At 65.1% G+C, this 22,565-nt stretch overlaps 1 protein-coding gene across 2 annotated transcripts; it reads left to right on the top strand.

Annotated features, from left to right (window-relative positions):
* Positions 1–3,428: 3,428 nt before the first annotated feature.
* On the top strand, positions 3,429–21,311 carry GPT2 (glutamic--pyruvic transaminase 2). 2 transcript variants are annotated; one of them, XR_006741771.1, is made up of 12 exons: positions 3,429–3,717; positions 9,009–9,098; positions 9,670–9,778; positions 11,679–11,812; positions 12,282–12,525; positions 14,622–14,701; positions 14,964–15,100; positions 15,398–15,572; positions 16,166–16,321; positions 16,835–16,947; positions 17,170–17,499; positions 21,281–21,311. XR_006741771.1 is itself a non-coding variant. In XM_036439487.2 (11 exons), the coding sequence occupies exons 1-11, from the start codon at positions 3,472–3,474 to the stop codon at positions 17,258–17,260; spliced, it is 1,575 nt and encodes a 524-aa protein (XP_036295380.1). In that variant the 5' UTR covers positions 3,429–3,471; the 3' UTR covers positions 17,261–19,096. The 2 variants fall into 2 exon arrangements, 1 of the variants encoding a protein (XP_036295380.1); XM_036439487.2 differs by lacking the exon at positions 21,281–21,311 and having other exon boundaries at positions 17,170–19,096.
* Positions 21,312–22,565: the final 1,254 nt, after the last annotated feature.

Here is a 22,565-nt window from a genome sequence, read left to right as displayed (position 1 = left end):
AACGGGGGCGTTTGGTTAGCCAGAGCCTTTCTTTGAAAGAAAAAGCCTGGCTGGTGTGGCTCAGTGGTTGGGCCTGGACCTATGAACCAGGAGATCCGGGTTCGATTCGGGGGTTAGGGCACGTGGCTGGGGAGTGGCTCGATCCCCAGCATGGGGCGTGCAGGAGGCAGCTGATCATGACTGAAGTTCCTCTCATCATTGATGTTTCTCTCTCTCTCTCCCTCTCCCTTCCTCTCTGAAATTAATAAAAACATATTTACAAAGAAGAAAGGAAGGAAGGAAAGAAGGGAGAGAGGGAGGGAGGGAGGAAAGGGGCTGGTGTCCAAGGAGAGTTTTTTGGACAAAGCACTGCTTTAAAGGCCAGGGCCTGGCTGTGGGATTCCCCCAGCGCCTGGCAGGCGGCTGCCGCACAGTAGGCCTGCAGTCAATGTGCGCATGCCTGAGGGGAGGCGGTCATTGCGATCAATGGGTTTTCCTTTTCCTTTTTCTTTTAGGGAGAGAAACATCCACTCGTTGTTCCACTTGTTTATGCGTTCATCGGGAGTCCTGTCTGTGCCCTGACCGCAGATGGAGCCACCACCCTGGCGTACTGGCACACAGGCCTGCCAACCGACTACCCGGAGCTCCGGCCGGGCCCACGGGTTTCCGTTAGAAGGGAGAGCGCAGCCCGCGGGCAGGCCTCGCTGGGCGCCCGCGAGGACTCGAGCACACAAAGGGAATAGAGGGACGGCAGTTACCTCAGCGGGGCAGGTCTCTGTGACCTGTCAGGGCGGAATGAACTGTGCCGGCTCCGCGGGCCATCAGTCCAGGTGCTGCCACTGCCCCTCAGAGGGGCCAGGGGCCCTTGGGTGCCAGGCCGAGCCGGGGCCAGGGGGACTCAGCGCTCGGGGTGTGAAGGGGAGGCCTGGCCCACACACCGTTCCTGTTCCCCGGGCCCCTGTGTGTCACCCCGCTTGGGACCTGGGGTTCTTGAAGACGGCGGCGATACGCATTATAGAGGAAGTTCAATCCCGTCTCTGCCCACCGCCCCTGCCCTCCCCCAGGTCACGGCAGGCCTGGCGGTGGAGAGGCCTAGAAAGGGTTCATCAAGAAATTAGGGTGCGGGGGAAAAAAAAAAAAGAAAAGAAAAGAAAAGAAATCAGGGTGCGGCCCTGACCAGTGTGACTCAGTGGATGGAGCGTCGGCCTGTGGACTGAAAGGTCCCAGGTTCAATTCCGGTCAAGGGCATGTTCTTGGTTGCAGGCACATCCCCAGTAGGAGGTGTGCTGGAGGCAGCTGGTCGATGTTTCTCTCTCATCGATGTTTCTAACTCTCTTTCCTTTTCCCTTTTTCTCTGTAAAAAAATCAATAAAATATTAAAAAGAAAAAAAAGAAAGAAACAGGGCAGGCGCCCGCTCGGCTCTCTGGAGCGCGTCCTCTGAGGGCTCCCGGCCCCGGGCAAGGAACGCTCTCCCCACTAAGGTCACCCAGCGGCAGGACCTGCCATTCCGCCCGCACTGTGTGTTGTAAAGTCCATTTTTGATGATGTGAATAATTGACGAATGTGCTCCTTCCTGAGACAGTCACACGGGTGAGGCTCACGTCCTCCCCAGCCCCCAGCTCTCCCGGCACCGCCCTGACGATGCCCGTCTCCCACCCCCTCCGGGCTCCTGACCCCCCTGCCTGCTGAGACAGCGCTTCCAGCCCCTGCACATTAACCAGCGCGGGCCTGGCCGGTGGGGCGGTGGGTGGGGGTACAGCAGCGGCCGCGCACTGACCCTCGGTGAGCAGGGAGGGCCTGCGCTTTGCTCGTATGCAGGTCAAGGTTACGTGTTTGGGGTGGAGGTGGGGGGTGGGGAGTGTCTGGAAGTGCAGCTCCCTAAGTGGGCAGAGCAGGTGAGAACAGGACGTGGGAGGCAGGAATCTTAGGAAAGCTAAGCTCCCAGGGAGTCACCGGGAGCCTGGCCTCAGAGACAGAGGCTGGGGAGGAGCTGGTGTAGGCCCAGAATTTCCAGAGCGGATGCCCTGGCCGGTTTGGCTCGGTGAATGGAGTGTCAGCCTGCGGACTGAGGGGTTCCAGGTTCGATTCCGGTCAAGGACATGTATCTTGGTTGCGGGCACATCACCAGTAGAGGGTGTGCAGGTGGCAGCTGATCGATGTTTCTCTTTCATCAATGTTTCAAACTCTATCCCTCTCCCTTCCTCTCTGTAAAAAATCAATAAAATGTATTTAAAAGGAGAAAAAAAAAAATTTCCAGCTCAGATCCCCAGGGTGGAGCGTGCAGGAGGCAGCCAATCAACAGATCAATGAGTCTCATCATTGATGTTTCCCTCTCTCTCTCTCTTCCTTCCTCTCTGAAGTCAATGTAAACATAACCCATCCTGTGTTAAGCATTCATTCATTCTCCAGCAACGTGTAGAGCGGCTGCTGGGAGCGCTCAGAGGGGCGGTCATGCAGGACACGCGCTGCCCCAGCCGTTCCCGAGCTCCCACCGAGGAGGACCGTAAACCAGAGAACAGTGACTGAGCAGGATCATGTCCGATGCCGGGGAGGAGATACACAGGGGCCGGAGGTGGGGGAGAGCCCCGACGGCGGGACCAGAAGAAGCCCGACCACGTGCTCCGCCAGGTGCGGGACCCCCCACCTTCCACCCGCTTCCAGGCTGTGGGCATCCTCCGAGCTGCCCACACGGAGCTCCCCGTTCGGAAGGGGAAAGGGTGGCCGTCCGGCCCCAGACTCCTCCCCGCCGCCGGCCACCTGGATGATGAAACCGGTGGAGGCTGCACCTCCTTCCAGGGGTGGCGGGGTGGCGGGGAGTTTGCGGGAGACGCGCCTCCAGGGAGAATCCGCAAACAGCTCTGCATTCACAGAAGTTTGAGACGTGCCGAGCCCCGGCTAAACCCCCCTCCCCGGGGGCTGAGCCAGACCCCGACTCCCGCCCGCCCAGCCCGGGACGGAGCCAGACTCCGGTGCCCGCCTCCTCCCCGCCCCGCCCCGCCAGGCAGGCCAGCGCGGGGCACGATGGGACTTGTAGTCCACCCAGTCCCCACACCGGCTCCAGAAATACCCCGGGGAACTACAAAGCCCAGGGGTCAGCGGGCGGCCGGGGCGGGCTCGCGGCTGTGGGTGTGCGAGCGCAGGGACCTGGCCGGGCGGCGCGGGCGCCGGGATGCGGGAGCGGACGGCGGAGCCCGGGAGCGGCGGGAGGCTCGCGCGCTAGCGGGGCGGCCGGGCGGCGACGCGCACGGTGCGGGCCCGCCCTGGGCACGGCCTCCGCGGCCCCGACGGCGCCGCGCTCCGGCCCCGCGGCCGCGCGTGGGGGGTCCGGTCGCCGGGGGATGGGCGCCCGGTCCCGGAGCCCGGCGGGTGGCGGTCGCCCGGCCGGGCTGGGGGGCGGGAGCCCGGGTGCCGGCCGTGGGCTGTGAGCCGCGTGGTTTTTAATTCTTTTTCTTTTTCGTTTTGTGCCAAAGGTGTCCCTGCGCGGGAGCGCGATGCAGCGAGCGGCGGCGGCGTGGGTGCGGCGGGGCTGCTGCCCCGGGACCCGGGGCCCCTGGCGCCGCGGCCGGAGCAGCGCGGCCGCCGAGGCCCCGGCGGTGCTCCCGGGGCGGCCCGAGCGGGCCCCGCGCGAGCGCATCCTGACGCCCGAGTCCATGAACCCGCGGGTGAGGGCGGTGGAGTACGCGGTGCGGGGCCCCATCGTGCTCAAGGCGGGCGAGATCGAGCTGGAGCTGCAGCGGGTGAGCGTGCGCGGGGCCGGGGCGCGGGGCTGGGGCGCGGGACGCGGGGCCGGGGGGCGCGGGGCCGGCGGGCGCGATGGGGGCGCAGAGCCGCCGTCCTCCGCCGGGTCCGCGCGCCCCACTCCCCTCCTCCCCCCGAGGCGGCTCCTGCTTCGGTCCAGCTGGACCCGAAAGGACCTGCCTTCCTCCCACCCTCTCACCCCCAGTGCCCGTGCTCCGCACAGCACGGCCCTCCCGGGGTTCGGGTCACTTGTTGAGCCGCGGGGTGCCTGGCGCTGCAAGTTGGGGGGCTGCCTTCCTTCCTCGCCCGGAATCCGGACCCTTGGGGGCGGGGGGGGGGGGAGATAAAGAGACAACCAGCAGCAACGGGAGGTCAGAGTGCAGGGCCTGAGTCAGTGGAGGGCCCGATGGGGTGCTGGGTGGAGGTGGGGGGAGGCGATCGCTGGGGAGGGGTCCGGCTTGTGCCCCAAGCCTGCGCTCTCCATGTCTGAGACCTTTGGGGTCCTTCCCTAGTGAGCCCCAGGCAAGAGCAGGCCGGAGGGGGCCCTGCCTGGTCCAGGTCCAGGGCGCACACACACACACACACACACACACACCCGCCCCCTCTGGGACCTTGATCTGCAGCCACAGTCGGTTCTCTGTCCGAGGACAGCCGCCCCTGTGAGTGGCCGCGCAGTCAGGATGGGCCCTCGGGCGTTGGTCGGGACTTTCTTGGTGGGATCCTGGCTGAGTTCACAGCAGAGTTCACAGCTGCGAATCAGGAGGGCTTTCTGCACCGGGACAGCCAGGTGGCTGGCAGGGGCTGGAGGTGCCACCGTGAAGTGGCGTCTGGAGGGGCATGGCACAGGGTGAGCGCCAGGGTTAGAGCTTAGAGAGTTGGACAGGAGAGTTCTGGCCCCGAGTGGGGGCGGGGAGGTGCCTGGATCTTGCTCTCAGAGGCCCCAGATCACTCACTGTCCCAGGGCAGGCAGGGGCCGTGACGGCCGTGGCACTCGGTCCTCATTCCGATGGGGCCCCTCGGGGCTGGAGGAGCTCCCGGCCTGCAGACACCTCGCTCGGGACACCCCGTTCTGCTGACTCAAAACCGAGAGCAGGACCGGCCGGCGTCAGCGGCTCCCGCTGGCTCCCTGCGGGGCCAAGTGTGAAGCTGGCTCCGAGGCTGGCGGTCTGATTTCTGGCCCCGAGGTGGCCGGCCGGGCGGGGCTGGCGGGGCAGGGTGGGGCCCTGCCCTGCCCCTGGCTGATACCTGGCAAGCAGAGTGATAACCATCTCCCTGTCATCACAAAGCAGAGGTTACCTGGTTCAAGTTTATCGCTTTCCTTATCGCTTTCCTGGAAGCTGATTTCTCTGCTCCCAGAGCTGGCTGGGGCAGGGTTATCTCTGCATTTCGCTAAACGCCAGCCTGGGTGTCGCCGAGGAGCACGAGGACTGGCTGGGATTCTGCCTTTGCCTCCCCACGGCTGGGGCTGGCTGCTCTGTGCCGGGGCCTGAGCCCCTCCCCAGTCCTTAGGGGGCGGTGGGACTTCTCAGCAGCCAGAGCAGACGTGAGCTAGGGGCTGTGAGCGGCGCCTGGCGGAGGTGGGGCCTGGGCAGGTGGGGAGCAGGGGGTGCTGGTTGGAGAGTCGCTGGGCAGAGGGAGACGGGAGGGACGGAGACGTGTGAGCTGGGCTCGGGCTGTCACGTGCGAGGTTTGGGGGTGAAGGTGAGGGACCCCGAAGGGCCCTCGGCGGGGTGGGGCGCGATGGTGGCAGGTAGACGTTTCTTGGCCACTTGAGTCGGAAACACGCTATGATTAAGGTGACTGGACGCCCCGATTTTCAACCATTTGTCCCCGCGCCCCACTGCGTTTAAAAAAAGTCCCGATTATTTCCAAAATTGTTAAAAATCGAGGGACAAATTGTTAAAAATCAGGACATCTGCCAAAACTGGTGTGACTCAGTGGATAGAGCGTCGGCCTGGGGACTGAAGGGTCCCAGGTTCGATTCCGGTCAGGGGCATGTACCTTGGTTGCGGGCACATTCCCGGTGGGAGGTGTGCAGGAGGCAGCTGATCGATGTTTCTCTCTCATCGGTGTTTCTAACTCTATCCCTCTCCCTTCCTCTCTGTAAAAAATCAATAAAAATATTTAAAAAAAAAATCGAGACGTCTGGCCACCTTGGCTGATGTCTGGGACAGACGCCCCTCGCCCCACGCCCTGCCTCTGTGTGAACTGAGCCGTCCTTTTTGTCCTCCTGCGGTGTCCAGTGCCCTCTCTTTTGTTGGGTCCCAGGCGCCTGTGCTGTTGGTGCTGGTGAGAGAGCCAGCCGGCCAGCACAGCCCGTCCCCTCCCCCCACCCCCACCCCCACCCCCACCCCTCGCCCCAGAGACAGTCTCTGCATTGTGCCGGCTTCAGCGGTGCCTCAGCCCTGGGTTCCCCGCCTTTTTTGGGGGGTGGGGGGAGGTGGGTGGCTTGGCCCAGCTCGGTGGTGAAAGCTGGACTGGTTCTAAGTGGGCCCCTCGGTTCTGGACGGGACGGGCAGGGGTGTGGCCGGGGGAGGCCTGGGGTGAGCCAGCCTCCAGGCTTTTTCTGCCCAGGCCTCTCGCTGTCCGGTCTCCAGGTGCTCTGCAAACAGGAGCGGCCTCGCTGGCCATGGGGCTCGTGTTTGGCTTTGGGGTGGCTCCCCTGGAGTCCTGTCCTTCCCGCTCCTGTGCTGGGCCTGGAGCTGGGCCTGGAGCGCTCCAGGGCGGGGCGGGGGCGGGGGCCGGGGGCGTGCCCTGCAGGGAGGGAGCCTTCTCCTGCCCCTCCGTGTGGGGCTTTTGTTCCTTCCTTCCTCTTGGCCCGGCAGCCTCCGGTGCGTGTTCACTTTAAAAGCTGCGGGAGCGGGATGGGAGCCGGGCTCAGACCCATCAGCCCTGTCCCTCCCTGTCCTTCCTGCTCGGTGCTGGGCCCTGAGAGCCGGGAGTGGTTTAAGTCAGCAGCTGGGGCCGAGCACCCCTCGCTGGAGGGAAGTGTGGCCTCTGCTGTCCACATCAGGCTGTGAGGTCACTGCTGTCCACATCAGGGTGAGAGCAGGTAACGGAGGCCCCGGGCTGTGCCTGGAAGCCGGGGGCAGGGCACAGGTGGTGAAATCGATGGGTCATTTCCTTTCCAGTTAGCAGCTCCTTTAAAAGAGAGAAACTCGGCCCTGGCCGGCCGGTGTGGCTCAGTGGATAGAGCCTTGGCCTGTGGACTGAAGGGCCCTGGGTTCAATTCCAGGCTCAGTCCCTGGTCCCAGTTGGGGCACATGTCTCTCTCACATCAGTGTTTCTCCCTCCCCCTCCCCCGCCCTCTCTAAAAGCCAAGAGGGAAATGCCCTCCGGGGAGGATTAACAAAAAATAAAGAAATCTGTGATGTAGGACTCACCGAAGGCCCAGGAGGCGGGGTGGGCAGAGTCCTCCCAGAACCGCGTCCTTGGCTGGGCATGCCCCCAGCTCATCCATCGCGGTCCGGGACCTTGAAAGGAGGTGCTCGGTGTTCCCAGGCCCGCGATTGGCGGAGCTCGCAGGCCGGCCGGGCCCGGCTCCAGGCATTATCCTCCCACAGGGCTGGCGGGGCGCCCGCAGCTGCGCTGCCTCCCGGCCGGAGCGTGGCTCCTCCGAGGGAACGGGCCGGCCAGCCGTGGGCATCACCTGCGTTCAGGGCCCGGCCTGGGGGCTGGGCGATTCGGCGCTGACCGAGGGCCGTGCTGGGAGCCCAGGCCTGTGCCCAGGGATGTGTCAGGCCCGCCCCTGTGTCCGTGGCCTCGGCCATCCCATCCCCAGCCTCTGGGCTCCCGCCTGCGCCTGCGAGAGGAGCCCTGAGGCCACACGCCCACAGCCCGTCTTCGGGCGCCTCTCACCCAGTCCCCGTGGCCCAGTGCCGTGGCCCAGTCCCCGTGGCCCAGTCCCGGAGCGGGGGCAGCGCCACGCCCGCTGGCCCTGGGGACACTGCCTCCTCCATGCCCCGGCACTCTCCGGGCTGGCCAGCCCCGAGGGCTTGCAGAAAGGGGGGGTAAGGAGGCCTCTTTCCCCCCAGAAACGTGGCCTTTGGGGACGGGCCAGGCCCTGCTTGTGAAGGTCATTTCTGGGGTGCCCTCCTCACGGTCCCCCCTCCAGAAGCCCCTGGAGGATTTCTGGGGGAGGAGGGCCGGAACACTTGCCTGGCAGCTGCTTTATCCCATAAGCCCCCAGCTTTCTGCGTCAGGTGCATATTACTGACTGAAAAGGGGACAGCTTTGCCGGCCGGCGTGGCTCCGTGCTTGCATGTGGACCTAGGAACCAGGAGGGCAGGGTTCGATTCTCGGGTCCTGAGCGGCCGGCGGGCTCCTCCGCTCTGAGCTCTGTGCTCTGGCCGGCCCTGGTGTTCTCCGCCGGCCTTTTCTTCCCAACACTGTGCTCCTCCTGTGAAATCAGCCCTCCTCCTCCTCCTGCAGAGCCAGGGCTGCGGGAGTGACCCTGAGTGCCCCCTGCTGACGGCTCTTCGGGGAGGGCGGTGACTGGGCTGTCCAGGCCGAGCTGCCCTGGGGGCGGGGGGAGGCGGGGGCAGGGGTTGGGGGGCCTCCCTCCCCCCACTCCCTGTGACCTTGGCCTCGCTCGGCCCCGTGTGCCCAGGACCCTCATTCAGACACGGCTCTGAGGCCGCCCAGGGCTGTGGCTGCAGCTGGGCCCGGGGCCCTGGAACAGGACGGTCCTTGTGGCCTTCGGGGAGGTGGGGTGGCGGGGAGGTGGAGCGGGTGGGCGGGCGGGTAAGAATGCTGTGGCTCTGGCTGCAGGCCCAGCGCTGTGTGTGTGTGTGTGTGTGTGTGTGTGTGTGTGTGTGGCCTCGGGGCCGTGTCTGCAGCCTTTGAAGTCTCCATCCACGTCTTAAAGTGAGATTAATGCTAATTATGCCAGTACCGGTGTGTCTCCGTGGTTAGAGCGTTGGTCTGCGGACTGAAGGGTCCCGGGTTCGATTCCGGTCAAGGGCATGTGCCTTGGTTGCGGGCACATCCCCAGTGAGGGTTGTGCAGGAGGCAGCTGATGTTTCTCTCTCATCGATGTTTCTAGCTCTCTATCCCTCTCCCTTCCTTTCTGTGGAAAATCAATAGTACATATATTTTTAAATGCTAATTCTGCCTCACGGGCTGGGGGATGGGTCGGTGGGACCCGGTGGGTCCCAGGCTTGGCAGGTGCCGGACACCGGGTGAGGCTGGCAGGGCGCTGCCGGTCTCTGTCCGTGGGACCCTCGCGCGGCCTCGGGAATCCAGCGTCCGAGAGGCGCCTGAAACCAGCTGCCACCCTCTGTGTGCTCAGGGCATCAAGAAGCCGTTCACTGAGGTCATCCGAGCCAACATCGGGGACGCCCAGGCCATGGGCCAGCAGCCCATCACCTTCCTCCGGCAGGTGAGGGGCCTGGGAGGGCGGGCTGGCCGTCCCCTCTCACCTCTCTCTCACCTCTCACCTCTGCCCCCTCCCCGCCGGGCCAGCCCCTCAGGGCGAGGCAGGCACCCCAATCCCAGTGCTCGCTCGCTCGCTGTCTCCCTCAGCCCCTGGCCCTTGCAAAACCGTCTGAAATTCCCCAGCCCATGGGTAAGGTGACCAGACAGTCCCGATTTTTAACCATTTGCCCCGAGGCGTTTTAAAAAAGTTGGGACTTTAAAAGGCCTCGGCACAAATGGTTAAAAATCGGGGCTGTCCCGCCAAAAGCGGGACGTCTGGTCACCTTACCCATGAGGGGTGGGGGGTTTCCCGGTGGACCGGCTCCGGGGCGGCTGTGCCTCAGGGTGGGGTCCGGGTGGCTGAGTTTGAGCCTCCTTGTCCCCACCATTCCTCTGGGGAGGCCCCGGTCACCGAGCACCCCTCCCTCGGAGCCCACGGCCTCGGAGTGGTCCTGACGAGCTTGTTGGTGCCCCCCCCCGGCTCTCTGGGGTGGGGGTGTGTGTGCAGGAGCCCAGCCTGTGCCTCTGTCTCCCAGGTGATGGCGCTGTGCACCTACCCCAACCTGCTGGACAGCCCCAGCTTCCCGGAAGACGCCAAGAAGCGAGCCCGGCGGATCCTGCAGGCCTGCGGAGGGAACAGCCTGGGTGAGGGCACCTGGCCCGGAGGGCGGGGGCAGTGAGCGAGCCGATGGTCGTGCGCGGGTGTGAGCGTGCGGGTGGCTGGGTCCTCGGTGGTCCGGTGTGAGGGCAATGGGGTACATCTTTTTGTAAAAAGCCACGTCCCGCGTGATTCGAGGTTTGGGATCTGGAGCGGGCAAATGATGAGACGGGAAATAGTAATTTGGAAATGGGGGCCGGGCGGAGAGCCCAGCAAGGGGAGGGCTTCGCCGGTGCCCAGGCCCTGCCAGCCTCGTGTTCCATTCTGGAAGCACGTCCAGCCCTTAGGCAGGCAGTTCCGGTGGCAGACAGAGGTAGAGGTCAGTAAATATTAGTAAAGGTTTCCTCGGAGACTGTGTGGTCAGGAAACGGCTGGAGCCACCATGGTCTCCTCTAAACAAACCGTCTCTGGTGCAGCATCCCGGCTGTTTACAGTTTCTGATCTTTCTGATCGGAGGACAATGGGGTTCTGCCAGCACAGGCATGTGGTGGACGGGAGGCTGGAGGCTGGATTTGGGGTTGGTCTTGGGAGCCCACGTGGGCACGGCCCTCCGTCAGCCGAGGGTTGAACCTGAGGCCAGGGAGGCGGAGTGGAGGCTCCAGCCCCCTGCTCGCCGCCCCAGCTCACCCGCTGGGCCTGGGGCTGAGGTCCATCCTTAGGGAAGGATGGTGCTGCACAGGCCCCGCCCCCTTTGGGCAGCTTCTGTGGGTCTGACAGTCCCCCTCTCCCCCTCGCTGTTCCATCCCTGGCCTGAGAGCCTCTCTGCTGGGAGCCAGGCCCTGCCCAGCCCAGCCCAGCCCTGCCTGCCGCCCCCAGAGCCAGACCCCCCAGAGCCAGGCCCCCCAGAGCCAGGCCCCCCCAGAGCCAGGCCCCCCAGAGCCAGGCCCCCCAGAGCCAGGCCCCCCAGAGCCGGGCCCCCCCAGAGCCAGGCCCCCCAGAGCCGGGCCCCCCCAGAGCCGGGCCCCCCCAGAGCCAGGCCCCCCCAGAGCCAGGCCCCCCAGAGCCAGGCCCCCCCAGAGCCAGGCCCCCCCAGAGCCAGGCCCCCCCAGAGCCAGGCCCCCCAGAGCCAGGCCCCCCCAGAGCCAGGCCCCCCAGAGCCGGGCCCCCCCAGAGCCAGGCCCCCCAGAGCCGGGCCCCCCCAGAGCCAGGCCCCCCAGAGCCAGGCCCCCCCAGAGCCAGGCCCCCCAGAGCCGGGCCCCCCCAGAGCCAGGCCCCCCAGAGCCGGGCCCCCCCCAGAGCCAGGCCCCCCCAGAGCCAGGCCCCCCAGAGCCAGGCCCCTCAGAGCCAGGCCCCCCCAGAGCCAGGCCCCCCCAGAGCCAGGCCCCCCAGAGCCAGGCCCCCCAGAGCCAGGCCCCCCCAGAGCCAGGTCCCCCCAGAGCCAGGCCCCCCCAGAGCCAGGCCCCCCAGAGCCAGGCCCCCCAGAGCCAGGCCCGGGAGGTGAAGTGAAAATGACCTCCTCTCTCCCTTCCTCTGGAGCCGGGACTCCGGCCTTGAGGCCTCTGCTCTCGGTGTCTCCGGTGGTTTTTCTGTTTAGTTTTGCTCTTTCCTTGCCCAGCAAGGGGGATCGGCTTCCCTCTGTAGACCCCGGGGGGTGGGGCGCCGTTGTTTTCAGAGCTTTTGTAGGCTGCACGCCCGATTGTTCCGGAACGCGGGGCAGGGATGCTCGCACTGCCCAGCAGGGGCTCAGGGCCCGGGCCTCTGTCCTCTGCCCGCCCTCCGCGCCCCTGGGCTGTCCCTCCGGCTGTCCTGAGAGGGCCCTCGGGTGCGGGTGTGGGTGGGGGCGGGGGCGGGTGCTCTGGCCGGGAGGTTCGGGAGAGGGGGCCGTGTCCTGTGAGGCGCTGGTGGGACGTGGCCGACTGGCGGTCACTGTCGCTGGGTGTCTCTCAGGCTCCTACAGCGCCAGCCAGGGCGTGAACTGCATCCGGGAGGACGTGGCCGCCTACATCGCCCGGCGCGACGGCGGGGTGCCCGCCGACCCCGACAACATCTACCTGACCACCGGCGCCAGCGACGGCATCACGGTGCGGCAGGCAGCAGGGCCGGGGGCCGCGCCCGGGGGTGGGGGTGGGGGGCGCAGAGGGGGAGGGGGGGCCGCGCCCGGGGGGGGGGCAGAGGGGGGGGGGGCCGCGCGGAGCCTCCGCCGCAGGCAGCCTGGGAGGGAGCTGGGCCCGGGGGCTGCGGGCCTCACCTCGTCCGCCCTCCGGAGCCCGCGGGGCGGCAGCCTGGGTGTCCCCCGAGCGCACAGCTGCAGGGGCCGGGGGAGGCGCCCGCGTTCCTGCCACCGGCCGCTCTCCTCTGCCGGCCGGTGCTGGGAACCGGCCCCGCGCAGACCCATTTCACAGACGTCAGTGAGGCCGGGAAGCGGGGTGCCCCGCCCCTGGGGTCGTAGCGCGGCTCCCGGGCCTGGGCGGCCGGGTGGGGCCTCCGGCGCCGGTGCCGGCGCCGGTGCCGTCCGCGGCCGGGCCCATACCGCGCCACCTGCTCCCGCAGACGATCCTGAAGATCCTGGTTTCCGGGGGCGGCAAGTCGCGGACGGGGGTGCTGATCCCCATCCCCCAGTACCCCCTCTACTCGGCCGTCCTCTCGGAGCTGGGCGCCGTGCAGGTCAACTACTACCTGGACGAGGACAACTGCTGGGCCCTGGACGTGCAGGAGCTGCGGCGGGCCGTGCGGGAGGCCAAGGAGCACTGCGACCCCAAGGTGCTGTGCATCATCAACCCCGGGAACCCCACAGGTGTGCTCCCGCTTCCTGCGGGGCGGGGCGGGGCGGGGCGGGGCGGGGCGGGCGGGGCGGGGCGGGGGCGGGGCTGGGGCACAGGCGTCTGGGCGCCGCCAGTTACCGTATTTTTCGGACCATAAGACGCACCAGTTTTTAGAGAAGGGAATGAAGAAAAAAAGATTCTGAAACAAATAGTGTCCTAAAATATTTTATGTGCATTAAAACCCAACATCACAGTCATAAACACATGTAATCAACCCTGTAAAGTAAACAGCAGCATTTAGAACCATTTTAGAGCCGGGCAAGCACACAGAGACCACACAGAGCCGGGCAAGTAAAAAAAACTTTTTTTTTTAAAGTATATGTGGAGGCTATATTTGGACCATAAGACGCAGGGACTTTTTCCCCCCACTTCTGCGGGGGGGGGGGGGGGGGAAAGTGCGTCTTATGGTCCGAAAAATACAGTAAGTCCCCTTTGCTCTTGCTTTCCCAATCGTATTTCCCAGTCCACCTCCCAGCCCCGTCCAGTCGGGATTCGCAGTGTGAACGTTTACGGGCAGTTTGCCTTCTTCTCCTGGGCAGGCTGTGCTCTCGCTCAGACCAGTTTTCCTCCCTCCTGTCCTCGCTTTTGCAATCCCCTCCTCAGGGTCCCAGGCCGCAGCCATTCATCCTGGGCCTCGGGCTGTTGTTCTGAAAAGCCCTGTGTGTGTGTGTGTGTGTGTGTGTGTGTGGGGGGGTGTTTTGTGTTTCTTGGAGGAGCCAGACCGAGAGGCCCGAGCAGGAAATGCCACATAAAAACAAAAGCAGGAACTGCCTGCACCAGCTGAAAACCATTCCTCATTTTGCTTATTTTTCTTAAAAAGCAAAAAGCACAGTCCCGCCCGGTTTGGTCTCCGGGCTGCTGGCTTCGCAGGCCCCGTGCGATTAGGATGCCGCCGGGTGCCGTGAGCAAGGGCGCCCTCTCCTGGGAGGAGGGGAGCCGGGACAGGGCCCAGGAGGGCGCCGTGGAGCTGCGCTCTGGGAGCAGCCCTCCGTCCTGGCGGTACCTCGGAGTCACCAAGGGAGCCTTTCAGCAAGGCCAGGCCAGGCTGCACCCCGGAGCCTGGCGGGCATCTGCATTCTGAGCAGCGGCTCCAGGGAACCAGCCACTGGCCCCACTCCCAGACGCTCCGCTGTGATTGGAGCCTCAGGGGTGCTGCCCCACCGCCCCCTGCATCCCAGAACCCTGCGCTCGCTTCCAGGCGGCTGGCGGCCTTGCCTGGTGGGACCCTGGCTGGTCCCTCAGCCCAGGAGCTGCCTCAGTGCTTAGTCCCGCGGTCGGCAGACTGCGGCTCGCGAGTCACCTGCGCCTCTTCTGGCCCCGTGAGTGCGGCTCTTCCACAAAATCCCTTGGCCTGGGCGAGTCTATGTTGAAGAAGTGGCGTTAGAAGAAGTCTGTTTAAAAAATTTCGCTCTCAAAAGAAGTTTCAATCGTCCTGTTGGAATCTGGCTCTGTGGACGGATGAGTTTGCCGACCGCGGGCCTAGACAGTTCAAGGCCAGGTACCAGCTGATCATCATGAGGTTCCGTCTGTACCGTTTCAGACGTGTTCTTGATGCTCTAGCATAGATGAGAGGATGGGTGTTTTTATTTGTGACAAAAGGGTAACTAATCGGCGTACTGGTTTGCATCAGATACCTGTGTACATACAAGTAATGCCTGTGCGCACACACTGAGTGGCCGGATGATGGTGATCTCTGAGCACACAATAATCTGGCCACTCGGAGTGTGTGTGTGTGTGTGTGTGTGTGTGTGTGTGTTGGAGGCCCAGTGCATGAATTCGTGCATGGGTGGGGTCCAGCCAGCCTGGCCAGGGGGAGGGGACATGGGCGGTTGGCCGGCCTGCCTGCTGGTTGAACTCCTGGTCGAGGGGACAATTTGCATATTAGCCTTTTATTCTCTAGGACAGACACGGAGTGGCCAGGTGACTGTGCGTGCAGAGACCGCAGTAACCGGCCACTCCGTGTTTATCTGTGTGATACCCCGTCAGGCACACACGGGGAGGGGCGGCGCCCGCGTCCCTGGGGCTCCTTACCTGGGACTCACAGCTCGGCCTGTTCTGTGGGTCCCAGGCCAAGTGCAGAGCAGGAAGTGCATCGAGGACGTGATCCACCTGGCGTGGGAGGAGAAGCTGTTCCTCCTGGCGGACGAGGTACAGCGGCCGCGGGCGGCCGGGCGGGCGGGCGGGCGGGTGGGGGCGGGGCCGTCCAGGCTGGCCGAGCTTCTTGGCCGTTGGAGGGGGGAGGCCTCGCTCTGAGACTGTGGCCTGAGCCATCCCAAACTGCCGGGCCGGCCCCGCCTCGCCGCCGTCGTGCGGTGGGAAGGTCTGGAGGCCGGGTGGGGTTCGTGCGGGCGGCCTCCGCTCCCAGAAGGCCCCGTGAGCAGCCCGCCGCCCGCCCGCCCGCCGCCCGCAGGTGTACCAGGACAACGTGTACTCCGCCAACTGCACCTTCCACTCCTTCAAGAAGGTGCTGTGGGAGCTGGGCCCCGAGTACTCCAGCAACGTGGAGCTCGCCTCCTTCCACTCCACCTCCAAGGGCTACATGGGCGAGTAGGTGTCCCCTCACCCCGCCTTCCGCTGCCCGCCCCCGGCCGGCCCTGCTGCTGCCCAGACGCCCGACGGGCCGCACGCCCGGAGCTGGTCGGGGGCAGCCTGGTGCGGGGTGTCCCTGGCGGCCAGGCCGTGCGGGACGCCCCGTGTGCTCGCGGGGGGCGCCCGGTCCGGGCTCAGCGGGAGCGTCCGCCAGGGGTTCGGAGGGCGTGGGGGGCCGGGGCGTCCCGCGTGGGGACGCCCCGGAAGCTTCCGGCCGGCGGACGGCACTCAGCGCGCCTCCGCCCCCTCCCCCAGGTGCGGCTACCGGGGCGGCTACATGGAGGTGGTCAACCTGCACCCCGAGATCAAAGGGCAGCTGGTGAAGCTGCTGTCCGTGCGCCTGTGCCCGCCCGTGTCGGGGCAGGCGGCCATGGACATCGTGGTGAACCCGCCGCGGCCCGGCGAGGAGTCCTTCGCGCAGTTCGTCCGGGTGAGGCCGGGCCGGGCGCTCCCGGGGGCTCGTGTGGTCCCTCCGGGCGGGAGCACCGCAGGAGGCGGGGCGGAGGGGCGGGGCGGGGCGGGGCGAGCGTTGGGGTGGGTGCGGCCCTCCCTCCTCTCCCTCCCCCGTGGGCCCCGCCGAGGGGCACCCAGAGAGAAGGCCATGTGTCTTGGGCACCCCAGGGGGGTGTTCCTGAACTCCCAGGGGAGCGGGGAACAGCACTGATTCCAGGCCCCGGGCCTGCCTCTGGCCTCATCAGACATCTCAGCTTAACGCGGGCCATTCGGACCCTTTTTAAAAATACTTATTTTCATTGATGTCGGAGAGGAAGGGAGAGGGGGAGAGAGACATCCATGATGAGAGAGAGAATCGTGGGCCGGCCGCCTCCTGCGCGCCCCGCACTGGGGATGGAGCCGCACCCCGGCCTGCCCCCTGACCGGGCATCGGACCGCGGCGCCCGCCGGCCGGCCGGGCGGTCAGACCCTTTCGACAGCAGACACACCCGGCGGGACTCAGCAGGCGGGCTCGCCCTCGAGGCGTCCGCGGGGCCGTCGGGGTGACATGCTGACCGCTCTGTCCCGCAGGAGAAGGAGGCCGTGCTGAGCAACCTGGCCGAGAAGGCGAAGCTGACGGAAGACCTGCTCAACCAGGTCCCGGGCATCCGCTGCAACCCGCTGCAGGGCGCCATGTACGCCTTCCCCCGCCTCCTCCTGCCCCCGAAGGCCGTGGAGGCCGCGCAGGTGGGTGCTGGGGGCGGGGGGGGGGGCTCCCCGGCTCCCGGGCCTGCGGGCCATGGGCCCGGGGGGTGCAGGCCACCCCGAGGCCCAGCCCTGCTGGCCGTGCTGATGGCGGCGGGCGACCTGGGCCCGTGGCGCTGGGGCCTGAGCAGGGCTCGCGCGTCCCCTCTCCCGGCCACCTGCCCCAGAGCTTCCCTCCGCGAACTTGGGGTTCAGGAAGCCCGGAGGGTCCGAGACCCGCTTCTAACAGTTTCCACGGACCCTGCTTGGAGGATCAAGTGCTTCCACCCTCAGACCCCCCCCAGGCCCATCCCCTGCGCCAGCCACGGACACCGGCGTCCGGCGGGTCCTCGGAGGGAGGGGGGAGGGAGGGGGGAGGGGGAGGGGGAGGGAGGGAGGGCAGGGGGGAGGGGGGCGGGGGGCGGGCCTGGCCCCGGGAAGGAACTGGTTCTGCTGTGTGTGCGGGGTTGGGGGGCTGCTTGTGTGAAGCGTGTGACCGAGGCCGCTGTCCCCCAGGCCCACGGCATGGCGCCCGACATGTTCTACTGCATGAGGCTGCTGGAGGAGACGGGCATCTGCGTGGTGCCCGGCAGCGGCTTCGGGCAGCGGGAGGGCACCTACCACTTCAGGTACCGCCCCCGGCTCTCGCAGGAGCCTGGCCCGGGCGCCCAGCGGGGCTGGCGAAGGACCGAGACGCGTGCAGCCGCCTCCCTGGGCTGCCCCTCTGCCCCCCCAGAGCCCCCGGTCCCCCCGAGCCCCCGGCCCCGTAGGGTACCCCCTGGCCCCCCCGCTCCCCGGCCCCGTGCTCCCGGGCTGCCCGCCCCGGCCGGGCTGACCCTGCTCCCCCCCAGGATCACCATCCTGCCGCCCGTGGAGAAGCTGAAGACGGTGCTGCAGAGGGTGAAGGACTTCCACGTCCAGTTCCTCGAGGAGTTCGCCTGAGGCCCCGCCGCCTCCTGGACGCCCCCGAGCCCCTCCGAGCGACCTGCCTCCGGCCTGCGGGGCCCGGTCCCTCCTCGCCGTCCAGCCCCCATCCTTTGTGCCTTGCGTGGGAGCCCGTCTCCCAGCCCACGTGAATGGGGTGTCCCAGAGGCCCTGTTTTTCTTCTCGTTTCTGATGCAACCAAAGTCGCGGGGACGTGGCCCGCCTGTGGGGGGCGCCGTCTGGACCTGCTGCCGCCCGTCAGGGTGGAAAGCGGGCGGGGTCAGAGGCTGTCTGAGGGACGAGAGGCTGGAAATGCAGGGCTTCCCCTGGAGCGGACTGGGCATCCCGGCGCCACGCGATCTGTGAAATAAAACCCTTGGTGCAGAACCCAGCCTCCCGCGGGGCGCCCCCTTCTGGCCGGAGGCAGACGGTGCGTCTCGCTGCAGGCGAGCAGGGGCCCCGGGGATGGATGCCAGGCCCTGGTGGTGGGTCCTTTTCCTCGTGTCCTGCAGGGGACGAGGGGGTGTGAGCCGGGCGACCAGCTCCCAGGCAGCAAGGACTCTGCCCCCACGAGGCTCTGGGGGTGGCGGGTTGGCGGGGACCCGGGCCCGTCGTGTGTGGGGCGTCTGCCTGGCGATGCCAGAGGCTCCGTCCTGCTTTTCCACAAAGGCCCTCGCCCAGGGCTCCGCGGAGCCGTGGCACACACCGCCCTCTGCTGGCGAGAGCAGGAATTGCGACCCTGACGGTCCTGGAGCCCGAGGGGCCTCCCCGCGGACGGGACAGTCACCTTCCCCACCGTGTCCGCCGAGTCCGCGCCAACCGCGTCGGCCCGTTTCCTGCCCATGAGCTGGCCGAGGCGCCCGGCGGCACTGCGGTGGCCACGTGCGGCCGATGGGAAGTGCGCACACGTGGTTCCCTTCGAGCAGCGTTGGCCTCCGCCTGCTGCTGGCTGCCGCCCTCCCAGACCGCCAGGCTCCCGCAGCCTCTGCACGTCCCAGCCGGGGTGGGCACCCCCCTGGCCGCCGCGCCCTGGCTTAGCACACCGGCCGGGCCCCGCCGCCCTCCGGAGAGCGGGAGCAGGTGTGCCCCCCCCAGCGGGCAGTCAGGGAGCCCAAGGCCAGCACGGGGGTCTGGGGCCCAGCGAGTCCCCAGGTGGAGAGGAAGCAGCTGGGCTGAGAAGCAGTGAGCTGGGAAAGCAGCCTCCCGGCTCCAGTTTCCGACGGGGTGCGCCCGCGAACTCCCAGCGGCCCCCCGGCCGGCGGCCCCGTCCCCGAGAGAGAGGCAGCCGCGGCCTCGAGGGGCCGGATCTGGGACTGCGCCGTCCTTAGGAGACGGGCCCTGGTGCCGGGCGGGCCCTGGCGGGGTCCGTCGGCGGGATGCGCCCGCGGCGCTGAGCAGAGCAGAGGGAGTCTATTTTTTGTATTTTTGTAACAACTGCTTTTTTCATGGGCGGAGGGTGGGTGGGTATTTGTAGTCCTAACAAGTCCAGCAGTGTTTTTATAAATGTCTCTGCGGATGCTAAGTAACCCCGGAGTTCTCGCAGTGTTGGCTGCATCCACGGGGACTGCAGGCCCAGCGGGGGGCGCTGGCCACGCGAGAGCCCCGCCCACAGCCTCCGTTCCCGTGTCTGGGCACCGTCGGAGGGAGACATCGGCCCCTTGGGGTCACCATAAACACACCCGAGAGGGTTTGTGCATTTAGACCCGCCAGTGGGGCCCAGGGTTGTGGATGTGTGTGCTGGTGGGGCGGCAGGCCTGTCTGCCCAGGTTCCCATTTGGATTCCTACAGGCGGCTCCGAGAAGGCACTGAGGATGAGCGCTCTGCTGGGAATTTCACAATAAAACACTTGGTGTCCAAAACGGTCCCCGGCGTCCCTGTCCTTGTTGAGGTTTCACACTCCGTGTTTGCAGCGTGTTTGTGGCACAGAGAGCGTCTCCTCCAGAGGCCGAGGCCAGGGGCACGTAGAGGTTCGTCTGTTATTTGACTTTTGCGTATATTTTCATCATAACATTTAATATATTTTATCTTTTTTTTTTTACAGAGAGGAAGGGGCAGGGATAGAGAGTTAAACATCGATGAGAGAGAATCATCGATCAGCTGCCTCCTGCACACCTCCACTGGGGATGTAACCAAGGTACATCCCCTTGTCCGGAATCAAACCCGGGACCTTTCAGTCCCCAGGCTGATGCTCTATCCACTGAGCCACACCAGCCAGGGCTCCTCATGAAAACAGTTAAACAACCACAAACCTTGAACGCAGGGACATGGTTATTTTTTACCCGGTGTGCCTGCTCTCAGCACCTCGAGGCAGGCGTGTCTTAAACGCGCAGCACGCGGATGCGTGGTTTCACATGCCAAAGCACGTCACAGCACGGTGCCAGCTACGTACCGGCATCAGGGGACACGACGAGAAGGAACGGGGTGTGTGTCCAGGTAGCAGCTCCTTCCTCACGGTCGCCGCTCCTCTCCGCGAACGTTCTCCTGCGGATCTTGTGCGCAGCCATCCCATCCCTACGAGGAAGGGAGTTCCCAGATGAAAAGATGTCCAAGCACCAATGGATTCCCAGCAGCAGTCACTTATTCACTTATTGTAATTTCGTTTCCTCTTCATTGATTTTAGAGAGAGGAAGGAAGAGGGAGAGAGGAACTTTGACTTACTATTCCCCTTAATTACACACTCAACTGATTCTTGTCTGCCCTGACCGGGGATCGAACCTGCAACCGTGGTGTATCGGCACTGAGCTCCCTGGCCGGGGCGTGGCAGGGTTTCACTGAAGAGCAAACACTCGCACGGTGTTCAGCTTTGCCATGAGACCTGGACACAGCTCCTAAGCGATGCTGGCCCCGTGCCTCTCGCTGAGACGGGCGGTGTGGGCTAACTAGCCATGCACGGGCGCAATGATAGAGCCCAGACTGCACTGCGGTGGGCGGGGAGCGTGGGCGTGCACATGTGTGCGACAGGAGGCCCCGCTTCGCTCGGCTTGCCGGCTGCCTTACTGGCCGGGCAGGTTTTCGGGGTGAAGCCATCCTTCCCGGTACGTTCTCGCTGTGTGTGCAGCCTGGTGGTGATCTGGGCCGTGACGGCTCTGAGAGCGGTGACTCCGCCCTGGGTGCAGGGAAGGAAAGGGAGGTACTGAACGGCTGACCTGTCCCAGAGGTGGCCTCAGGTCGCTGCTGCCCCACCTTCGTCAGGAAGGGCCCCTCGAACAGCCTCCCAACATTCCTGCTGCTCAGATGGCAGTGGGGCCCGGCCAGCGAGGCTCAGTGGTTGAGGGTGGACCCATGAACCAGGAGGTCACGGATCGATTCCCAGTCAGGGAACAGGCCCAGGTTGTGGGCTTGATCCCCAGTGGGGGGTGTGCAGGAGGCAGCTGATCAATGGTCCTCTCTCACTGATGTTTCTCTCCCTCTCTCTTCCTCTCTGAAATAGTTAAAAATACTACACACACACATACACACACACTAAGTGGCCAGATGATGATGATCTCTGAATGCATAATAATCTGGCCACTCAGTGAACATCCTACATAATAAAAGGCTAATATGCAAAATGTCCCCTTGATCAGGAGTTCTACCAGCAGACAGGCCGGACAACCATCCATGTCCCCTCCTGCTGGCCAGGAGCACAAATTCATGCACTGGGCCTCTAATACCTCTAGTATATATACACACACACACACACACACAGAGTGGCCATATTATGTGTAGAGAGACGATAATCTGGCCACTCAGCATGTACATAAAGATGGCCATGGGAAAGAAGCCCCGACCCCTGCTGACAATGGATGTCTCTCAAACACCCAAGACGTGCCCCTTCCAAGGCAAGGCCTCTGCATCAAGCAAGTCAAACTCTGGGACCACAGGCCGCGCCTCCTTCACTCGGCCTGGGTTAGCCTGTGAATGTGACGTGCTTGCTTTTCGTGGAAACGCGGGCACTGAGGTGAGGTCCGGTGAGCTGGGCCGGCGACGGGGTCCAGGGTGGCCGACGGGCACCCGGCCTCGGAGCTCCCGGGCCTCGTGCTGGAAGCGGAGGAGCAGCTCTCCCGGGGCTGCTGGCGGGCCGGGGGGCATGTCCTCCACGAGGGTGGGCCTCGGGGTTGGACCTGACCTGGGCCCCTTTCTCCCCCGCCTCCTGGCCCGTGGCTGCTCTGGAAGCTTCTGGCCGCACCCTTGCCTGTGAGCCGGGGCGCTGGCTGGGCGGGGCGGTGACGCGGGAACACGGCGCACTCAGCTGCCGGGCTGGCCACTCCTCGGCGGCTGCTGCGGAGGTGGAGGCCGGTCACCGGCGTGGCTGTCTCACAAACACAAACACAAACACAAACACGGGCTGGGTGTGATCAGCACCTGGGACAGAACCTGATGGGCAGCTGAACAGGATTGGACATGAACCATATCCTCTGGTTTGTAAATCCCGACATCCTGGACATTAGCGATGGTTTTGTGGCTCTTCACAGGCAAGCATAACGATGCACACCCTAAGGAGCTTCCTGTGGCGCCAGCCGCCTGGGCTCAGGGCCCGGCCCCTCCCCGGGGACAGGCTGAGCTCCCGGGGAAGCACCGCTGGTGGAAAGCTACTCCAGTGACACGGGGCTGGTCCGGCCACAGCGTTTGGGGAAAGTGCTTACTGTGGTGCCAAAAGCACAAGGAGCAAAAGAAATAAAACCGACACATTAGATCTCAACAATTTTAAAAACGTGTGTGCTTTAAGACCCACAGAATGGGAGAAATATTTGCAAATCAAACAGATGCTGCGCTAGCCAGTTTGGCTCGGTGGATAGAGCGTCAGCCTGCGGACTGAAAGGTCCCAGGTTCGATTCCGGCCAAGGGCACATGCCTGGGTTGTGGGCTCAATCCCCAGGGATGTGCAGGAAGCAAACAATCAATGATTCTCTCTCATCATTGATGTTTCTCTCTCTCTCCCTCTGAAACCAAATATATATATATAAACATGATAAGAATGGTGATGAAAATTAGGAAATATATACAGCTCTGGCCAGTGTGGTTCAGTGGGTAGTGTTGGCCCACAGACTGAAGGGCTGTGGGTTGTTCTGGTCAAGGGCAGGGTACCTGGGTTGCAGGCTTGACCCCCGGCCCCAGTCAGGGTGTGTGCAGGAGGCAACCAATCGATGTGTCTTTCTCCCTTCCCCTTCCATTCTCTGTAAAAACCAACAGGAAAAATCTCCTCGGGTGAGGACTAACAGCTAACAACATTTAAAAAGGTGGCAGCCGAAACCAATGTGGCTCAGTGGATAGAGCATCGGTCTGCGGACTGAAGGGTCCCGGGTTCGATTCCGGCCAACAGCATGTACCTTAGTTGCGGGCA

Source organism: Pipistrellus kuhlii, unplaced genomic scaffold (genome assembly GCF_014108245.1).
Source record: "Pipistrellus kuhlii isolate mPipKuh1 unplaced genomic scaffold, mPipKuh1.p scaffold_m20_p_159, whole genome shotgun sequence".
NCBI lineage: Eukaryota > Metazoa > Chordata > Mammalia > Chiroptera > Vespertilionidae > Pipistrellus > Pipistrellus kuhlii.
Note: the sequence above shows the minus strand (reverse complement) of the source record. Positions and strands in the feature narration are given on the sequence as shown.

What these genes read in the sequence shown, in the direction of transcription:
- GPT2 (XM_036439487.2), top strand. Translation starts at nt 3,472, where the DNA reads ATGCAGCGAGCGGCGGCGGCGTGGGTGCGGCGGGGCTGCTGCCCCGGG. An exon ending in TCCAAGGGCTACATGGGCGA is followed by an intron (nt 15,101 to 15,397) that starts GTAGGTGTCCCC and finishes CCCCTCCCCCAG; the next exon opens with GTGCGGCTACCGGGGCGGCT. An exon ending in AGGCCGTGGAGGCCGCGCAG is followed by an intron (nt 16,322 to 16,834) that starts GTGGGTGCTGGG and finishes GCTGTCCCCCAG; the next exon opens with GCCCACGGCATGGCGCCCGA.